This window comes from Uranotaenia lowii, chromosome 2 (assembly GCF_029784155.1).
Source record: "Uranotaenia lowii strain MFRU-FL chromosome 2, ASM2978415v1, whole genome shotgun sequence".
Lineage (NCBI taxonomy): Eukaryota > Metazoa > Arthropoda > Insecta > Diptera > Culicidae > Uranotaenia > Uranotaenia lowii.
Window position 1 is genome coordinate 34,165,035 of NC_073692.1, and position 19,769 is coordinate 34,184,803.

Genomic DNA, 19,769 nt, shown 5'->3' on the forward strand with positions numbered 1-19,769 from the left:
GTCATTTTTGTCATTTTTGTCATTTTTGTCATTTTTGTCATTTTTGTCATTTTTGTCATTTTTGTCATTTTTGTCATTTTTGTCATTTTTGTCATTTTTGTCATTTTTGTCATTTTTGTCATTTTTGTCATTTTTGTCATTTTTGTCATTTTTGTCATTTTTGTCATTTTTGTCATTTTTGTCATTTTTGTCATTTTTGTCATTTTTGTCATTTTTGTCATTTTTGTCATTTTTGTCATTTTTGTCATTTTTGTCATTTTTGTCATTTTTGTCATTTTTGTCATTTTTGTCATTTTTGTCATTTTTGTCATTTTTGTCATTTTTGTCATTTTTGTCATTTTTGTCATTTTTGTCATTTTTGTCATTTTTGTCATTTTTGTCATTTTTGTCATTTATGTCATTTTTGTCATTTTTGTCATTTTTGTCATTTTTGTCATTTTTGTCATTTTTGTCATTTTTGTCATTTTTGTCATTTTTGTCATTTTTGTCATTTTTGTCATTTTTGTCATTTTTGTCATTTTTGTCATTTTTGTCATTTTTGTCATTTTTGAGATTTTTGAGATTTTTGTCATTTTTGTCATTTTTGTCACTTTTGTCACTTTTGTCTCTTTTGTGCAAAATAAAACTTGTGAAAAAATCCTTTAAAAATACATTCCAAGTACGAGTATGTTATCACTCGAGGGAGACAAACTTTGAACTACTAGCTTGATTTCCAATTTTTCGCTTTCTAGGTCAAAATCGTGACCGTCGTATCATCGAGAACAGAAACAAAAAATCAAAACCGGTACCGGCGAAAATTTAACCAAAAACAAAAAAAAATGCGTGATTCGCTGTTGATAATTTTGTACATCTGCCGAAAATGTATGCTTTATCTTGGGTAGCCGTTCCGTTATTTGCTACATACATTGTTTCTCAAATTAAATTATGTAAATATCCAAGGGGTCCATATCATATACCTGCCTCTATCTGCAGGCTAATTATGCAAACAAGTTTGAGCTTTAATTTTTCATTAATTTGAACACGATCCAGTTGGATGCAACCACCTTTTCGTTCTGTTATTCACCCCAAAAATGCTTGACGGAAGAGACCAGTTTTGAACGGGGAAAAAATGGTCCATCGTCTGCTAAAATTACGTAACAGCTCCCCAGTCATGCGGTTGGATCGGTTCTTTCTCGATGATGGCTGGACGAAATGCAAGGCAACATAATTCTGGCTCAACATAGGTAAATGGGCCTAAAGGTATATTTCGCAGCCATCAGAACAATTTTTACTGCAAAAATTAGGTTTTAATTCATTTTTCCAAGTTAAGAGAACTTAAGTAAATTTAAAACATTACAGCCTTTCGCTATGTTATGCCGCAGAGATGTCCTTTGTCTTGTCGGTTTTTCTCCGTGAATACCGCGGGATTCCGAACGACGAGTTGGAGGTGGGTTGAAAGTAAGAAGAAATGCTGCACAATGAAGTTCATTCGGAGATGTATTTCGCTATATCGAGAGGGACCACCTATAGAAGAAGACCACACGACACGGGGTCCAAACCCATCAGGGAGAGCCACATTTTGCGGCCTTGTCACTGATTCTGCCGACCGTTGTCTGTCGTCATTTAAATGCAACCGAAATGGGACGAATTTCGCAATCGGACGGAGTTGTCCTTATACTGCTTACTGCTTCTTCATTCAATTATGACACGACAGACGTTTTCGCCCAGCATTGGCAATCCTTTGCCAAATGTATGAATGAAGGATTCAAATTTTCGAAATATTTTTGTAGCATACTTTTTTCTTTGTACTTTCAACTAGTATAAGTTCACAAAAATAGTCCTTTAAATAGTCCTCCACTCAATTACTTTTGAAAATAACTTTGACTGTTTCTATTTAACACTTAAATTATCATAAATAGTTGACCCTAACCTGCTGACCACTGATCCAAATTTCCAAAACTTGGCCTTTTTGAACTACTTAGAGTGTCTAGTTTTAGTTTGTAGAACTTTATTTTCCTCCAAAATTAAAGTATGTTGTCACTGTTTTGCTTGAAATATGTAGTTTGAGCCAGTATACATTTTGTATGGATTTTTCGAGGATTCGGTCAATTTATGACCGTTAAAAAAACAAAATATGCTGTCAGTTTTGAAAAATATTTCAAATAATTTTTACTTCTTGACATTAAGGGAGGGGTAGGGTCTAACACTTTCAAAAAATCGATTTTTTTATTTTTTTATTTTCTTATTGTAAAACATTTCAAGAATGTTGTGTCAAATTTTCAAGTCAATTGAAGCAAAACTGTAGAAGTTATAGGCCTTTATCTCCTCCTATCTAACACTGCAAGAAAGCAAGAGCAGAAACTTAAAACGCGTTTTTCTCGAAAGCACATTTTTAAAGTCCGTGGACATCGTCATTTGAAAACTACTTATCCGATTCTTTTCAAATTTGGAGCATATTTTCTATGTATAAAATACCAGACCCCAACGTTTTTCTTTTTTGTTTTTTTTTACATTGGGGAGATTTTAAAGGTGAAAAATGGCGAATTTTTTCGTGAAAAATCGTAGTTTTTACTTCAAACAGCCACAAAAATTTCATAAATTTTTTTTTAAGTTAAATAAAAACGTTGGGGTCCAGAAAAACGTCTATTAAAAATATTTTGCTCTGATTTTTTGACTTCAGATGATTCTGTGCTGAGATACAGTGTCCACCGCAAATCCTGTTTTCTAAAAGGCATCCTCGAAAGTGCTCCGTCACCGGCTCATTTTTCAATATTTTTCTACGAAAAAAATACTAAATGTTCTTTTAACAATGCTTTGTATAATGCAAAAAATTTGAATACATTTGTTTGAACGATAGCTCTAGAAAAAAATCGTGAAAATGGTGTTTTTTTATACCCGTTAGACCCTACCCCCCCCTTAATTCAAATTAAATATAAACTCATCCTGAAAATTATTGTTTGTCTGAATATAAAACTGAAAAATAAATAATTGCAGTTTACTTTAAACCGTTTCCTACGATAGGTTTGTACGGTGGTCAGTTTGATATAAAAATAGCATTCAACAAAAAGAATATTTTTTATTTTGATATCTTGTTCAAAACTTTGAAACTGAACAAAAAAGGTGTTGTATGACAAACAAAATCTTCAGACTTAAAGTCATTCAATGGTGTAAAGTTCTTAGATATCGGTTCAGTAGTTCCTGATATATAAGGCTCAAGATCTGACGTTCTAATATTTTTTCTCAACCGTCCTTAGTGTAACAAGAACATACGTTGGGTCTTTGAGTGGTAAGGTTGATTTTTTTCCTGATTCAAGAAGAACAGTGAAAATTCAAAATTCTTGTGGAAGTACTTCACATGATTACGGATTACCTACTACTGATTTGAGAGTTGTAGCATCAGCATTAACATTCAGCTTTTTACAGAACTTAGAACAGTTTGAGTAATTGTTGCAGATGTGTTACTGGGTTATTAATTATCTTAATTTATTTATATGTTTATTGTGTTGAACTTTTTTTTCGTTTGATTTTAGGAAGAAAAGTTATTATGTCCGATGATTATGATTAAGATGAGCATTTCCAAGTAACACAGATTAAGCCAACTAGCATTAGAAAGTTTTGTTATGGTTTTATTAGGGATTGAATTTATGCAGCTCGCTTTGAATGACTGTTTCATTATAGTCATAAGACCCAAACATTTCTCATGATTCAACCCTTTGTTTTCAGGAAGTTCTGAAAAAGATTAAAAAATAATACTACATATAAATTTAAGTTGCTTAGAAAGAGTAAAAGTAAAAGTTCGACTTTTTCATCTTTGAGTTTAACCACTCACCGCAGACGGTCGAGGAACGCATATATGAGGCCCGCAGGTGTTCTTGTGGTATTTTATCCCAGCCACGAGATGTCGCTTCAGGACCTCCACACCTTCATGTTTCTTAGAGCAGACTTCGGCCTCCAACATACTGCAAACAGTGAAGTCCATAGGGTTCAGGTCTGGCGAACTCGCGGGCCACTCAAAGCACGAAATGAACCCTGGAAAATGTTGCGCAATCCAAAGTTGGGTTTTCTTCGCTTTCTGAGCCCAATTCCCGGAACCAAAATGTCTGCGTGCCCACGGTTCGACGAAATTCTGTAGAACTAGTTCCCGATATGTATTTTGGTTGATCTTCACTTCTTCAGGGACAAAAACCAGCGGAGTCCGGCTATCACGGGTGATTCCGGCCCAAACCATCACCGATGCTGGTTTCTGTCGCCAGGTGTCCGTTAGCAAGTCGGCATGGCTTCGTGATCTGTCTGGCAACCAAAGTCTATTGTTCTGCTTATTCACGAACTGCTGTACGGTGAAGAGTTTCTCGTCGGTTAACACGATATTCTTCAACCTTCCTTCCGCGGCCCTCTTCAGCAGCTCTTTTTACCCGTTCTTGTTTCTGCTTTACCGTAAGGTCTTGAACGTTTTGGATATTGTAGGGCTTGGTCTGAAGTTTACCTTTCAGGATCCGACGGAGACTTCGATCCGATATGTTGAGATCCTCTGCCAATTTAGAGGCACTACGACGAGGATTTCTCTTAAGGCGCTTCTTGACGATCTTTGCCATGGCAGGTGTCACCACAGTAGGTCGGCGTCCCCCACCATACCGTTTTTGGCCCTTCCGGTCTCCAGGTATCTTTTAACTGTATGGTATACAAAATCTCTGCACACACTTATATCGGACAGCTCACGAACTATGTCCTTCTGCCGTTTGCCAGCTAGGAACGAGGCGGAACCACAGCGCTAAGTTTCTGTTCGAGATCCATTTTTTCGGATAACACCTGATTACAAAAGTAACATTTACATCCAATGATAACTAAGACTTAATGTAAACAAAGCGACGAGGGGTCGTTCAATACTGTTCCGTATGCAACGAAATAATTACTGTTGAAGTAATGCAGCAGTTTAATTGCCGGACCCTGTAATAAAAGAGCTACACAAATAATAGTCGATGGAATTGTTGGCTGATTGGCATCAGCCATAACCACGACACTTGTTTTGGATTTGGCCTCATCAGAGTTGCCAGGTTGTTATGACAAAAATGAATATGTGCTGGCTGGCTTTTTATTTCTTGAATATATAAACTCAATTTTCAACTATTAACATTTTCTACACATTTGATTACAGCTTTGCTGATTTGTTATAGTCGTGTACGCGTCTTGCATATGCAAAAACTTCATTTCAGAAGACAACGAAAAATGTCAGATTTCAAAGCACACTGGAAAACCAGCAATCTACTTGTCAAATTTGGGACTTGTTTATTTTTGAAGGTAGAATTCGGCGGTTAGGCTAAACATTCGGTGAGTAGGTGCTTCAGCTTTAAATTTCGCAATCATTTCGTAACTATGAATTAGAACGACCGGTCGCAGCTGCAGGTGGATCATAAAATGAATTATTGTTTATTTATTAATTTTATTTGAGACTTTTTAAACACTTACTGTTCATTCGAGTCTAAAAAAGAATTATGTTGAACAGAATCATTTGGGAAATAATAATAAAAATGGAAATAACTATTGGAACCGATCATGTGTAGGTTTCTTTAAATGCATCTCTTCATTTACTGATTATCCAGCATTTGAATTTTCTGTCTGCAGTTAAAATTGCAGCAAAAATCTAGCAAAATTTGGCTGATTTTTAAGGCTGCTGCTGCTGATTGTTTTAATTTGTCCTTCCGGAGGAAAAGGACGGATTGACTTAGGAAGCGTAGATTTTTTAGCCTGTTGATCCTAATATTGTTATAAATTTTTGAAATTTCTGTGAAAAAAGACGGTATTGGTTTAGAATGCACTGATTTTTAAGGCAACTGCTGCTGATTGTTTTGATTTTGCCTTTTCGTAGCCGTTTTGCTTAGGAAAGCCGATTTTAGGGGCTGTTGCTAATAAATCTCGCGTGAGCTTTCATTACGTCGTATGAAACATTTTAAGAATTCACAGAAAACAGCTGAAAAGTTATCAAAACAACTTTAAAATTTTTATTTTACATGTAAAATATGTTGTCCAGGCTACAAATATTCTAAATGGTTAAAAGTTGCGACTAGTTTATGTCAGTATTTGTATTTTTTCTTATTAAAACTGTTTGTTCACATTTTGTTTCATACGACGTAATGAAAGCTCACGCGAGAAATAATGTTTTCGGATTGTTTGGGCTCTGGTAGACCAATGTGGTTCAACGAAGGTGATGAACAAATACACACACTATTACAGAACTCGTTATTCAAAAAGTAAAAAGGTCAACAAAGCCTACGTCACTTGCCAGGATGTTTATGTTTCCTAAGCGAGAATCGTAAACAGCAGTTGGCAATGATTTTTTTCTCTAGTTTTCGCTGGTACAGCGATGATAGATGTTTGTTTGAAAATGCAACTGACGTCACGAATTGTCTTGGTTACAATGTTTACAAAAAAAAAACTTTAACTAACACTTAGCACGGGATTTCCATCGCCACCTGAGTTATGTATACAGGTTGCTAGTAGCCAAGGACAGAGTGACAGGAAAAGCACAGATTGGGAAGTCTATTGCTATAAATATTTTCGAATTGTTCTGGCTCTAGTAAACAAAGACAGAGCTACCAAAAAAACACAGATTTTGGAGCTGTTGCTAAGAATGTCTCCTAATTATTCAGGCTCGGGAAAAAAACAGAAGACAGAGTGACAGGAAAAGTACATTCAAGAAGGGCTGAATATTTTCGGATATGATGAGGGATATGCATAAACTAATTAAAATTTTATAGATTTCAAAAGCTTTAGCTAAGAATGGATTGTATAATTAAGAAGAAGGATATATGATAAAATAAACAAAATCTTTTGGTTAGAATGGAAGGTACAATAAAGATGAAGGATATTTGGAGAATAAAATTTGGTTTTCGAAAAAATAAAAGTAGATGAGTAAAAAGTTTCAATCAAGAATAGAGGTGCGAAGGAATGTAGATATAAGATGAAGGATATGTAGAAAATGAATCAAATTCAATAAAAATTAAACAAATAATAGTTGTGTTCGGAAACACTAGAGATAAACAAAATACAATAAATTTCTATGGCAACATTTGTTATTCTGGCAACACTAGGCAAAACTAAGCAAATCAAGTCAGTCATAGATCTTTTACTATGAGCGAAAGACGTGACAAATATTGGGTGAAAGGGTTTAACAAGAAGAAGTCGAATTTCATTATCTGACATCATCCTGTAAACCAATATGGCGTCTTCTGCTGAACTTTTAAAATGCCGCACATCACTGAAAATCGCAATATGCGTGTCAGGGTATATGCGGTCAATGGTATTGATGGCTGATTGGCTTCAGCCATAACCTCGAAATTAGAGTTGCCATGTTGTTATAACAAAAATGAATATTTGCTCGTTTTTTATTTCACGAATTTTTTAACTCGATTTTTAACTATCAACATTTCTACACATTTGATTGCAACTTTGCAGATTTTTAAGAGTCATGTCATTCAAGTAGATTAAATAAATGTAAAATTTCGAAAACGGCATTTTTTGGGAAACTTGTTTTTTGGGTACGTCCATTTGATAAAATCAATCGTTTTATGCTTATTTAGAGGTTAGGGCTGAGGACATTCGGTAAGGTAGTGTTCGTAAAGAACTGTCAATATATTCGGATTGGCTGAATTTCAATATCTCATTCCATCTTGAAATTCAAGATGGTAGCTTCCGCTGAACTTTACAACGCTGTAAATCATTGTGAAGCGCATGAAACTCCCACAACCCGCGACTTTGGATTTCAACATGGCGTCAGATAGCGAAATTTTTACGACCATTATAAAACAAATCGATGCTTTACTGACCAACGGTTGAAAAATGGAATGGCAAAAAAATGACACCATGTGGATTAGACTGCCCCAAATTTGTACGGGAAATTTCAAGCTTGTGAAATGTTATGCGCTGCAGGCTTAAATTGATCCTGGGTCTAGTGCAAGGACTCATGCCAAATTTGGGCCAGATCGGATCACGGAAAGGGGTCGCTCAACGAGCCTAAAGTTTGTATGGGATTTTTAGACATTTTGTTGGGGAGGAATATGCAAATCCAGTTTATCATGAATGACTTTGGTCTCCTTCGACCGATTCCTTTTGAAAACGATTTTTCTTAAAGCCTATACTATGACAAATTTTTCATTTGAAGACTGCATTTCAATTCGACTTATGATCAAAAAGTTATTAGACTTCCAAAATAGGGTAACTTTTTTCACGGTTCATCACTGTTAATTCTGCGTCAAAATTTTTGAAGCAGTGTCTCTCATTAATAGTGATGAATATCCCCCTTAAAAAAGATAGCTATTTTTTTAAGCCTAATAACTTTTTTATCTTAACTCGAATCTTAGAATATGACGGAGTTATTCGACGTTGAAATCGGATACATTCAGATGGCACACCTTGAATTTTATGAAAGCTTTGGTGAACCAATATTCAACATGATAATGATTATATTGGTCAATATAACGTTTATAAAAACATAAATAAATAAATAAAAACACACAAATAGCCAGATTTTAGCTTTATTAGAGTTCTGGTGATGTATAGAATGCGCTTTAGAATACCGAGTAATAGGTGTTAAATATTTATAGTCCTTTACCAATACTGTTGGGGTGATCATATTGTTCGAACAATCACTAATTTTTATTAATATCTATATATTTTTAAAACTCATTTATTGCCACATGCTGGAATTTGCTTGTTTTGTTAATATTAGAATTTGAACCATCCAAACACTAATTTGAATTATTTCAACTTTTAGAACTTTTTGAAGAACTTATTGCTCCTAAATATTTTTCGGAACTCAGACATAATTTCTGGCTGTGAAAATAAGATAAGTGATTAGTGATTAGTTCAATAAGCGTCTTCCGTAAGGTGCCCATTTATGCCCTTATTTCCCCTAATGTATTTCAAATAATTCAGTACCCTGGCAATCGGCACCTATTTAAGCATCATACTGATACAACATACTGAGTCAGTAAAAAAAAAGTCAAATTGAATTCAAATAAATCTAAAAATAACTGGATTGGTGTTTTTATGCATTATGGTCTTTATGGCATCACAAAGGCATCAAAAACTTTAAAATTTCAACCATTTTCACTAGTTTTTTTTATCAAAAACTAAGCTTGAGGCAAGTTACCCATTTTTCTGAGTAGAGTTCAAACTGAAAATAGTATGCTTTAAGAAGATTGAGAATAACTAAGGAAACTAATAATATTTCTAACTTCGTCAATTTGATGTCCCATTAACCTTAAATCTTTTGATCCATATTTAAGCGGTATGATAATCGGTGGATATAATTTTTCATATTTTTTTACTGGGAAACAAAGCGTGTTTCCTCGAAATTAGCTTTCATGCACTTAATTCCCATTGGCCCCAAGAGCTTTTATTTCTATAAGATATCTCCATTTTTTTTTATACCTAGATCTGATTTGTTGAAACTAAGTTCCATTTCGAACCAGTCCTTTCGGGACCGTGAGATGATAAAAGCTAAGAGTGTTAGTTTTTCTCAATTTTTTTTCCAATAGTTGATCTATTCTGGTATTTGCCACGCGTTACTCTATGGTTCACCTGCACCATTGATTGGAGTAACAGCTGATTGCTGACTAAGCATTTTATCCCAATCGGGTATAATATCAAAGATGTATGATATAACCTTCTTAGGGCATTCTATGCAACCATATGTCTTGTGCGCTTATTAACTTTGCCCCAAGTACTCGCTCTCTCCTATTTAGGAGGGCGCAGCAGAAGATACTCTGCAGTTTCTTTTTCGAACCCGCAGAACCGACAGTTTTTCTCAATACTTGAATGAAAGATCACCCTTTTAAAATTAAGTAATAGGATTGTATTTATTTCTCACTTGGTCTTTGTCTTGACGCACAAAACGTTCACAGTAAGTAACAACATTCTTTCTAACCACATCGATTTGTAGTCAATTCGATTTTTTTAAAAATAAAATAAAATAAAACAATAGGAAAGAAATTCGATTCTGCCACACAACATTTAGTTCCAATGAGTTGACAAGTAACGCCCTCCTCCGCAGCCTACTATGCGACATAGTGACTGTCACATTTGGCTGTCTAGATAGTTGTTTACACTGTGCTGTGGTGGGTCATCACAAGTCAACGACTTTGCGCTACTCTGTCATGTATTTTTTGTGTTTTTCGTATTGTTGATGTAGATCACAGATAAGTGGAGAAATCTTGTAGGCTTAAAATTGTCCGTTTTTGCTGGTCTGGGTGTTGTTGTTTTCTTGAACAATATGAGTAAACTCTTCAGGGCCCGTTTGCAGAATCGACTAGAATGGAACTTATGGATTGGTTAGTAGCTCCTTAAGGTTGGTTGTTCAGATGATTTTTGTTTGAGGCTTTCTAAAGTCAATGTTTTTCAGTCCAGATTTTTAAGATTTTGTTTTTTTTCCCTCAGGATTTGAGGCTTAGATTTTGATTCCAGCCTTACTGGCATCGGTGCGGTACTTGTTGACATAGGTGTTGTCGGGATCGTACTTGGCCTGCAGGTTCTTCCACTGTTCGGCACGGTGATCGATCAGGTAGTTCAGCACCTTTTCGGTTCCGGACTTCTGCTTCTCGCTGCACTTGGCACAGTTGGTCTTCAGGGCATCGGGCAGCACCTTCTTAAGCTCGTTGCCGTCCGGGGTGCAACGGCCCTGATCCATCAGACACTTGTAGTAGTTGTTGAAGAGGCGGTCCGACTTCAGGATCTCGTCCAGGTCGACGCCGTCGTACTTGGTGGTGTATTTGTCCTGGGCGGCCACCACGGCGAACAGAGCGAATGCAGCTACGACGAACAGTTTCATCTCGATATCTGTGGGGCAAAGGTGGAGAAAACGTAGAACAACACAATGTATCATTACGACAGATTAGAATTTACAGTCCGGGTATAGTTTGGAGGAAATGTGCATCTACCCATGGTACTTATCATTAATGATAGCTGTCAATAATAAGAATCATAGAGAAACGAACGCATCACAGACAAAAAAAAACAGTTTGATTGCTCCAATGTCTACCAATTACAAACCACAGGCTCCGAAAATATCATTTTATCAATGAATCTTCGAACGGGAAACCCCAAATGAGTAAAACACGTGCTCCCAAGTAGATGGATATTCTCATTTGGTCTAATCGTGAGCACAATTTACTGAATGAGTAGATGCTATCCAGGTTTCAATTACGCCAACGGCTTGAGGCGAGTAGCCACACCGCACCGTAAGATCAATTCATCGACATTTTATATTCCCATACATGTGCTACTAAATGCAGCTGATTACTAGAACATCAACAACAACAAACGACGACGATGGCGACGTCTAACGACCATGACATGGCTGAATGGCTCTCAGGTTGCTTGCTAGAGCTAAGTAACTAGGTACTCGTTTGCTGTAGTAGGTAAGCTTACAGATGATAATCCGGGGTTTAGGTTTAGGGTGGTGACACCTTCTGCTTCTCGGAAGAACTCGTTAATTGATGGGTGGCTATTCGTTGACTGGAGTTAAGCAAACGGACGAACGTCGCCATCTCCAGAACAGGTGCTAATTATTGCTTCCCCCGACAACCCATGGCAGGTGTTGGGAACGGATTTTAAAAGATACAAACACTCAAACAAAAGCTGCAAGTGGTTGACATAAACTATCGGAAAACTATAGGGAAACAATCCTTCAGTCAATATTTTCGAACATTCTGTTTGTTTGCAGTTTCTGTTGTTGTAAGTCCATCCGGATCTGATCAGTGATGATGTTAACGAGTCACTTTCTAGGAAGTTTCGATGGCTTTCAGGCAACAAGCAGAAACAGAAATTTTCCATCACAAATTTAACTTTAAATTTCGTGATGGATATAATGTTGTAGATCAAACATGTTTTGACTTTGCAGAAATAATGAAACAGTTCTAGTCTCAACCCAAAGGGTTATGGTAAAGACATGAAAGTAAGCCGTGATCAATGTCAATCAACACCTTTTGAGATTTTAAAGATTTCTTAGAAAGAGGGTCTCCAAAAATCAAACCCGAATGAAATCTACAGAACAATTTTGAATGAATTCCAAGGATGTAAATTTTTACTAATCCCAGACAAGATGTGAACATTGAATTAGTTCTGCTTCCATTTTTGAATCTATGTATAGATTTTTTTTTGCTTTGTATGCAATCAAATGAAAATTGTATACACGATTTATTTAGAACAAGCTCAGAAATTTTCGGTCTCTTGGAAAGGGTCCGACCTAATTATTTTCTTGGCATAAAGCTATGATCATTTAGTATCCGGACACTTTATTTCGGTGAGAGCTACGATACTAGAGCTCAGATATGCAACAATTTAGCAGCGTTGTGTTGGTTATAATAAGGACTATCTTGCCTATTTTTTTCAGATTTTTTAATTATCGTGTGTTTGAAATATTTATGATGCAAAAAGACATGATAGAAATAATTTTGCACAATCGCGTTGGAAATTCTTCATTGTCGATTTGAAATCTCATGAGTTGTTGATTTTTTCTGAAACTTTTTTGGCCCTCTAGGCCACTCTAGGATGCTCACGAAGTTCAAACCAAGCATTGGAGTGGAACCCTTGATCTCAATTATGGTAAAAAGTCAATGGTTATTGGCGATAACATTAGACAAACTCCTTAATTATGCAGTAAATCCGTTACCGGCAGGCGAAAAGTGTTTCTTGTCTAGTAGACACCTAGCAAACTAAAAATGAGCAGTTCCATTGATCGCTATCTGTGTAACCGGTTTTTAGGCAATGTTACAGATGTGTTCTGATGGACCAGGAAATTTATGTTTAAACCGAATTTAAGAGGTAAAATTCTTCGAGATGCTTAACCATGAAAAGGTTAGGGGGAAGTGTTCCTAAATGTGCATGTTGGGTAATATGCGCATACAGCCGATAGACGATATGGCTAGAGATTCATCATATCTAATCAGTGCAGTTTGAGGGTAATACGCTTTCAACACATGGCATGAAAAAATTTAATTGTTATATAAAGTCGAAAAAATTTAAAAGTTCAAACAAGATTTTTGTCAGTTTTTTTATAATATATTGAACTTTAATTATTGTGCGTACAGGTCCTGTGAACAAAAAATTTAATGGTTTTTCTTTCTCATTCATCTGGAAATCGGAAATTCAACAAATTGAAGCTTTTGGCAAAGTTGTAGATGATAAGATATTGGAATAAGAAACAGGTTCTGAATGCCCATATCAAGGCAGGTTAAATGCCTATATCAAGGAAAATAGATTAGTCTTATAAATTTTTCACTTTCTATCATTTAAACATTAAATTTAAGCTCAAATCACGATCTTACAGCGAAAAAGGAAGAATTTCGTACTGATCCAATAAAAATACAATATGAACAAAATATTACCATGAAATATGGTCATATGGCATACTTAACTATGTTTCATGCAAAAGAACTAGTGATGTAAAAAATTTCACCAAAATTTCAGCCTTGACGTATGCTTAACATCCGTTTCTACCATTTTCAATTAAATTATTTCAAAATATTGCAAGTGTAAATGAAATATAGCTTAAAACATAAATATGCGCATTTAGCCCGTCGGTTTCGGAAATCGGCTATTTTGACTTCCTTTATTATAAAATTATTTTCACAAAAACTGTAAGAGATTTTACCAGAAAAATTGCTCTTACGTATAGAAAAAAGATGTCAGCTCATGTGCATATAGTTTTCAGACTCCTATCTATTGGAATATAGGAGAAAATGAGTCCTTTCCTAATATGCGCATATAGCCCGCCTCTCCCCTATTGGTTTTTTCAGGAGAATTTGTGTAAAATATCATAATTTTGGTTTTGCTTCTGTGGTAACAATAATAGATCAATACATGACTGAAAAAAGGTTGCAAAGATAAAAATGAGATTTTATGATAAAATAAGAGTATTTCTTGAAACCAACAGTAATTTTTTTTTTATTTTAACATTATATATTATATTAACACCTTCATTTCCTCCATAGAAAGTTTTTCGATCAAATCAATAATTTCTAAAACTCACACGTTTGTAACTGCCCGGATTCTAAATGATCATAGCCTTGTATAGTTAAATTTACATGGCACACAGAAAATATCCTGATAAAAAAAAAATACCACAATTGAGCATTATTCTATCTACTCGTTAATTGTGGTGGAAATTGATTAAGTATGAAGTTCTGTTGGAAATATTTAATACGGTCGATGTAGCCTCCAGCTTCGGAAATTTAGCATACAAACTTCATTTGTCTTATATAGGCTGAATATCGATTTTCGAGAGAATTCCTTGTGGAAATTTCGAATATTCAACATCGATCATGAAATGACGAGGAGCGAATAAAAAAAATAATGCGGTTTCAAAATTTAACAGCATTCTTACAAACTTCAATTCCAAGCTGAATCAATGGTTCCAAAATGATACTTTTGGCTTTTGAAGACTACTCGGAACGAAAAAAATTCTGGTGTTTTCAAAAATGATACAAGGTTTTACACCATTATTTACTTCTTAATTTTAGGCTTCATAAAATTCACCATTACCCATACAGACTGGATTCTCACCTGTTGGATAATTTTTCCAGAAGTACGCAATATCGATTCCAGAGGGCGCATCGATCGCTTCGAATCGAATGCCACCCAAATTTCAAGGAAAAATAGGTGATTTCAGCAATACAATCAGGCTGAACAGGTAAATTTTGCTACAGGGATTTTTTTTTTAATTTTGCAAGGTTCGCAATACTGACGATAGGTGGCGAAATAAGACAGGAATAACCGGATTTTCGTTCCAAGTTCCATATAAATGTGATCAGTGGTGGAACTATCGCTAAGTTTTTCTCAAAGCCTTCAAAATACGTGAACGATATCAGAATTTTCAATATATGTGAATTGGAATTTGGATTTATTTCGTGAACTACTTTTTTATTTTTTTTATTTTTAATTTTCATTCATATTATGGACGTAGAAACGGGGAGCCCCATGAGGGCCAAAAGAAGTCGAGCAAAATGTTCTTCTCTGAACTCAAAATGTCAAATTCTCAATTAAATTTTGATGAGCGACTAATGTGAATCTAGAGTAATAAACTCGACTCAGAACTAAGGCCAAAACCTGAATGTATTATCCCAGGTTCACAATTTTTCTATATAGCATAGCATAGCATAGCATAGCATAGCATAGGGTGACTACACAAATCTTGCATTGGCTGATACACGAGGTACAACTAATAATCAAGCTCAACACAAGATGCCAAAATGAGAACCTGGATTGAATTCTCATTTAAAGTGTTAATATTGAAAATCAGTGTGGTACCACAATGCACACCGTGGCAAGTCAATGTAATCATATAGGGATAGTCTGAACAGCTTAATGAACTTTTCAGGTGCAGAGAACTCATACGACCCTACGTGTAAAGATGCTATTTCAGACAGGAAAGGGAAGGGTTACTCGTTTTGATAAGGATTCCTACTTGACAGATAGGATTGATGAATAAGGAATTGTTATGATGTTCACAAATAACCAAGTAAAAATGGAAAGAGCTCACCAATTTTTGTTTTAACCCGAGTATCTGCTGGCAATCACTTCAGATCTTGAAAACTACTATTCTCTGGTCACGATGCCTAATCAATTTCTTGAATCTAGTTCCAACTTTGAATACTTTCTTTGCTTCATTTCTGGTAAAACTTGATGTGGTGCAATTCAAAGCAATTTTCAATTAAACTGTTGAAGTTTTTCGAATAATTTTGAATTTTCGCTAGCTTGATTTTGGCAGATGAAAAACAACACGTCTTTCTCGGCACACGCCTACTTCACTTCCCAGGTTCACAATTTTTCTACAGATTTAAAAAAAAATCTCCCTTGTTGATAGACATTTATAGACTTTACTCGAAAAACGCTATCAAAAGTTAGAGGTTGGTGCATGAATTTTCGTACAGACCTTAGTCTCAAACATCGAATTTTCAATAAGATTAGACTCACTAAGGTTGCCTGATTGCCCAGGTTATGCCCGAATATTTTTACTTTGTTTGCATAATCGAGGAAAAATTTAAACTGCGGGATAGCAAATATGTATTTTACGTCCAAAACATTTTTTTTTTAGCAAAGTTTACACAAATAAACTGGCTGATAATTTTCCATGACAAAAAAAAACAAATTTTCGAGTTTTTTCTTCATGATTTTAATTGAAGAATTCCTTAATTTGCTTGGATATTGTCCAAATTTTGGGTTGTAAACTTTGAAATCGTATTCCGGAATTTTGCAAAATAACCCGGATGTGCCCTGTCTGGATAAGTGCGGAAAAATATCTGGTAAGCTTAGGTTTAAATCATTTCCCATGTTCTGATTCCAATTTTTTTTAATTTTAATTTGTTGCCTGTGACTGGATTGTGGAATCTGTATCCAGTTTATTATTCTTAATTTTCAGTTCGGTTTACAATTGGGACAAAATCCTGATTCGAATCTCAGTTTTGCATTTAAAACTAAAATTAGATTCGTTTTCTATGTTCGACACTCATCATTCCGGAATATTAAAAGAAAATATTTAAAATTATCATTTTAAAGATTTGAATTTAAATTTATTACTCTAGATCTAGAATTGAAATATCAGAGTTTCACGATTCGGAATTTTCATTCAGACTAGTTGAATGACGAATAAATAATTAAAGAAAAATTCATATAGAAAATCAAAGATACAAAACTCAAATAAGATATTTCTGGTAAAAGATTCTGTCTGTTCTGTTCATAATTATTGGGAATTTTGGTTTTGGAATTGATTTCGAATTTGGTATTCAAAATTTTTATTCAGGTTCAAAATGCAGATTTCAGAGTGGGATCTAAACTCATTTTTAGAATTGCGGTTTTTGCAAAACCTGAATTTTTATTTATTTTTTTTTTTTAATGATACTTTATTGTTGATAAAATAACTTTTTCTTCCGGTTCAGGAAAATTCAGCTGGAAATATATTTTATTAGTTAGTTGTTTGATATTATTTACATTGTCTATACTTTAAAAACAAAGATTTAAACATAAACCTGAATTTATCGAATTTACAAGATTTGAAAATAAACCTGGTTTCAAACCCAAACAAGTTTTTCTTTTAAATGTTTGAAGGCTACATCCCTCATTTATTTTTAAAGCTTAAAAAACTGAACACTTTTAGGACTTATTTGTAAAAGTAATTATTTTAAATGAATAACTAATAATATTGAAGCATTCAAACCCAAATTATGAGATACTCTTAGTATCACTTTTTTACTATTTTTTATGGTTACATTTTTTTTAACGCAATAGAAAAAATTTGTCATCTAAGAAATATTTAGTTAAACAATTTTTTTTTCAAAATTATTTCTTTAACTTTTAGCGTGTTTGACTGTTTATTCGAAAGCTGTGTAACCGTAAGTAGAGAATGAAAAATCTCAACTGAGTGGCATAGCCAGGTAATTTATTGATTTACACAACCTTTGCAAACACCTTTCATGAAATTTTTAAAAGCTCTAGCAAGCAAAGTCTGCCATTTGAAATACTTTTCAGAGGTTTAAGATTTTTCAATTAGAAATGGTTATAACTTTTTCCATGAAATGCTCAGCTGTTATCATTTTAGCGAAAAATGAATCCTAAGAATAATCAAAACCAAAATTCGTAGACCAACTTCATTTCAAGCTTATTTGAATATTATGGATGATTTAATGTGCAAAAATTTCTTCTTCCATACAAATTTCCATACAAAATTGAAACGCGGTCTGCGCTACAGCTGTAGGTTGATAGACAAACAGTTTTGTGGAAGGCGTCCACATCAAAGAAAAACAGATAAAGCCTTCATAATTTTGGAAATTATCTAATTGAATTCATTGATCAGGGTTGATCAAGAAACCCAACGATTTAAAGCTTCGAGACTATGTTAAATCATAATACTCGATACTTTTGGACATTTTCATATACAAATGCCTGATGAAAGAGATGTTTTTGAATTCAAAGCTCCACTTTAGTGTCTAATTAACCTTAATATTTGAGGATTCTTCAATTGGTTTCAAAGGTTCGACTAACTTTTCAAAATTTGAACACTATTACAAAATTATTAATTTTATCTTACTATTAACTTTCGCTTTTTACTCAAATTCATGAAAATGTTGTAACATCGATTATGAAAATTGATTTTTATCAAGTCAATTGTAAAATTTACCAACTTTGCAAATGATTGACATGACTTTTCAATGAAAACCGTAAAAACAGCATCACAGAAAACCGACACAGAACTTTTGGGTCAAATCACAGAATAATAGAATTTTTTTTTCGGCAACCTCGCCGCTTCATTCATTCACTTTTCGAAGACGTAAACAAAATTTGTCAATCGACATTTCAAAACTTTCTACTGAGTGACTTCAACCAAAGTCAGCGACGAACCCGATTATCTAGTAATTGTTCTCACTCGCACCTCTAGGAAGATCACTTCTTACACTTGAAATAAAACCGCGAAAATCACTAATCGTAGGTACTTACCGGTTTGTTTGAGAAGTTCTGTAGAAATTCCTTAAGAAAAAGTGACTGGAAAACCACCAAAATGTACCGCGACTGGTTAAGTGTCTGTACTAAACTCTGTCAGGCGACAAACTGTGATTATCACCAAGATCCCCCATGGATTTATATATGAAGGAAAATCGTCGGCAGTTTCCCACGGAAACCTTCCTCGTACCTTATCGTACTCACCGCTCTCATAATATCAGTCCAAGAGTCCTATTTCTCTCTTTCTTGGCAGCTCAGACTTGATAAGTCATCATCTGTGTTCTTCACCCCCTTGATCAGCTTTCAGTATGTACTAACTGGAGGGGTTTGTTGTCTGATGCCGGTTCAAGTTACTTTTTTGTTCCTTCCTTCAACAACCTCCCAACGTGCATCTCTCTCGCTCTCAGCTTCTCCAACATTCTCCAACAATCGGCACGGCGTTAAAACAAAACAACATGTCGCAAAGTTCAAACAAATCGCCACCAGGCTGAGCAAATCCGCGATGCGAGAGCAAAGATCTCGTCGAGAACATGCTTGTTAACGATCATTGACCAAAGCACCGTCATCAACACGAGATGGGCGAGTCAGCTAGCCTAGCAGCAGGCCATTAAATTGGGCTGTCAATTTGTAGTTTTTCGCGGTTAATTTCTCGGTGAGAACAAAAAAACGACGAATTAAATTCGTGAATACCCGCATTTCAGCAGAAATTCGTCGCCACGCGTTTGGTGAGAGTTCGCTTATAGGGTTTGCCCTAATTAACCCACTATTTTCTAACTAAACCGGACCACCCCTCGGCAGGTTTTACGTATGGGGCTGATGACGTTGATCAGTGCGTATTCAAATTTACATAGTTTTCAGTATCTACGTTCATTGAGGAAAATGTAATGATTCATAGTGGAAAACCAATTAATATATTCCAGATCCGCATAAGCAAGGGAAGGTTTTTCATAATCGGTGGGATGCCAAAGTTAATTTTCACTGGAGGAGTGGAGTGATTTAATCCCCTTATTTATCATATTTTAAGGATTCTTTTTTGTATTTTTTTAATAGTTGAAATAGACTTCATTCCTTATTTGGGAGACCTTAAAATATGACGTTTTGAATGTCACACCATTCTCCAACGATTGACATGGAATAAATGCTACTGTTATAGTTTCATTTTGTTTCATTTTATTTTTGCCTCATTTAAACCATTTTGAAATTTGAAGCAAAACAAAACAATTGAAAACAAAACTGGAGATTCACGTTGTTTATTTTGTTTGAAACTCTTTGTTGAAACTTTTGTTTGAAACTATAATTCAAAG

General features: G+C 34.8%; 1 protein-coding gene across 1 annotated transcript; it reads right to left on the reverse strand.

Annotated features, from left to right (window-relative positions):
- Nucleotides 1-9,806: 9,806 nt before the first annotated feature.
- On the reverse strand, nt 9,807-18,614 carry LOC129744395 (ejaculatory bulb-specific protein 3-like). The gene is made up of 2 exons (XM_055736899.1): nt 18,463-18,614; nt 9,807-10,809 (listed from the first exon to the last, which is right to left on the reverse strand). Exon 2 carries the CDS (start codon nt 10,799-10,801, stop codon nt 10,421-10,423), a length of 381 nt encoding a protein of 126 aa, XP_055592874.1. The 5' UTR covers nt 10,802-10,809; nt 18,463-18,614; the 3' UTR covers nt 9,807-10,420.
- Between the last annotated feature and the right edge of the window lie 1,155 nt (nt 18,615-19,769).

What these genes read in the sequence shown, in the direction of transcription:
- LOC129744395 (XM_055736899.1), bottom strand. Translation starts at nt 10,801, where the DNA reads ATGAAACTGTTCGTCGTAGCTGCATTCGCTCTGTTCGCCGTGGTGGCC.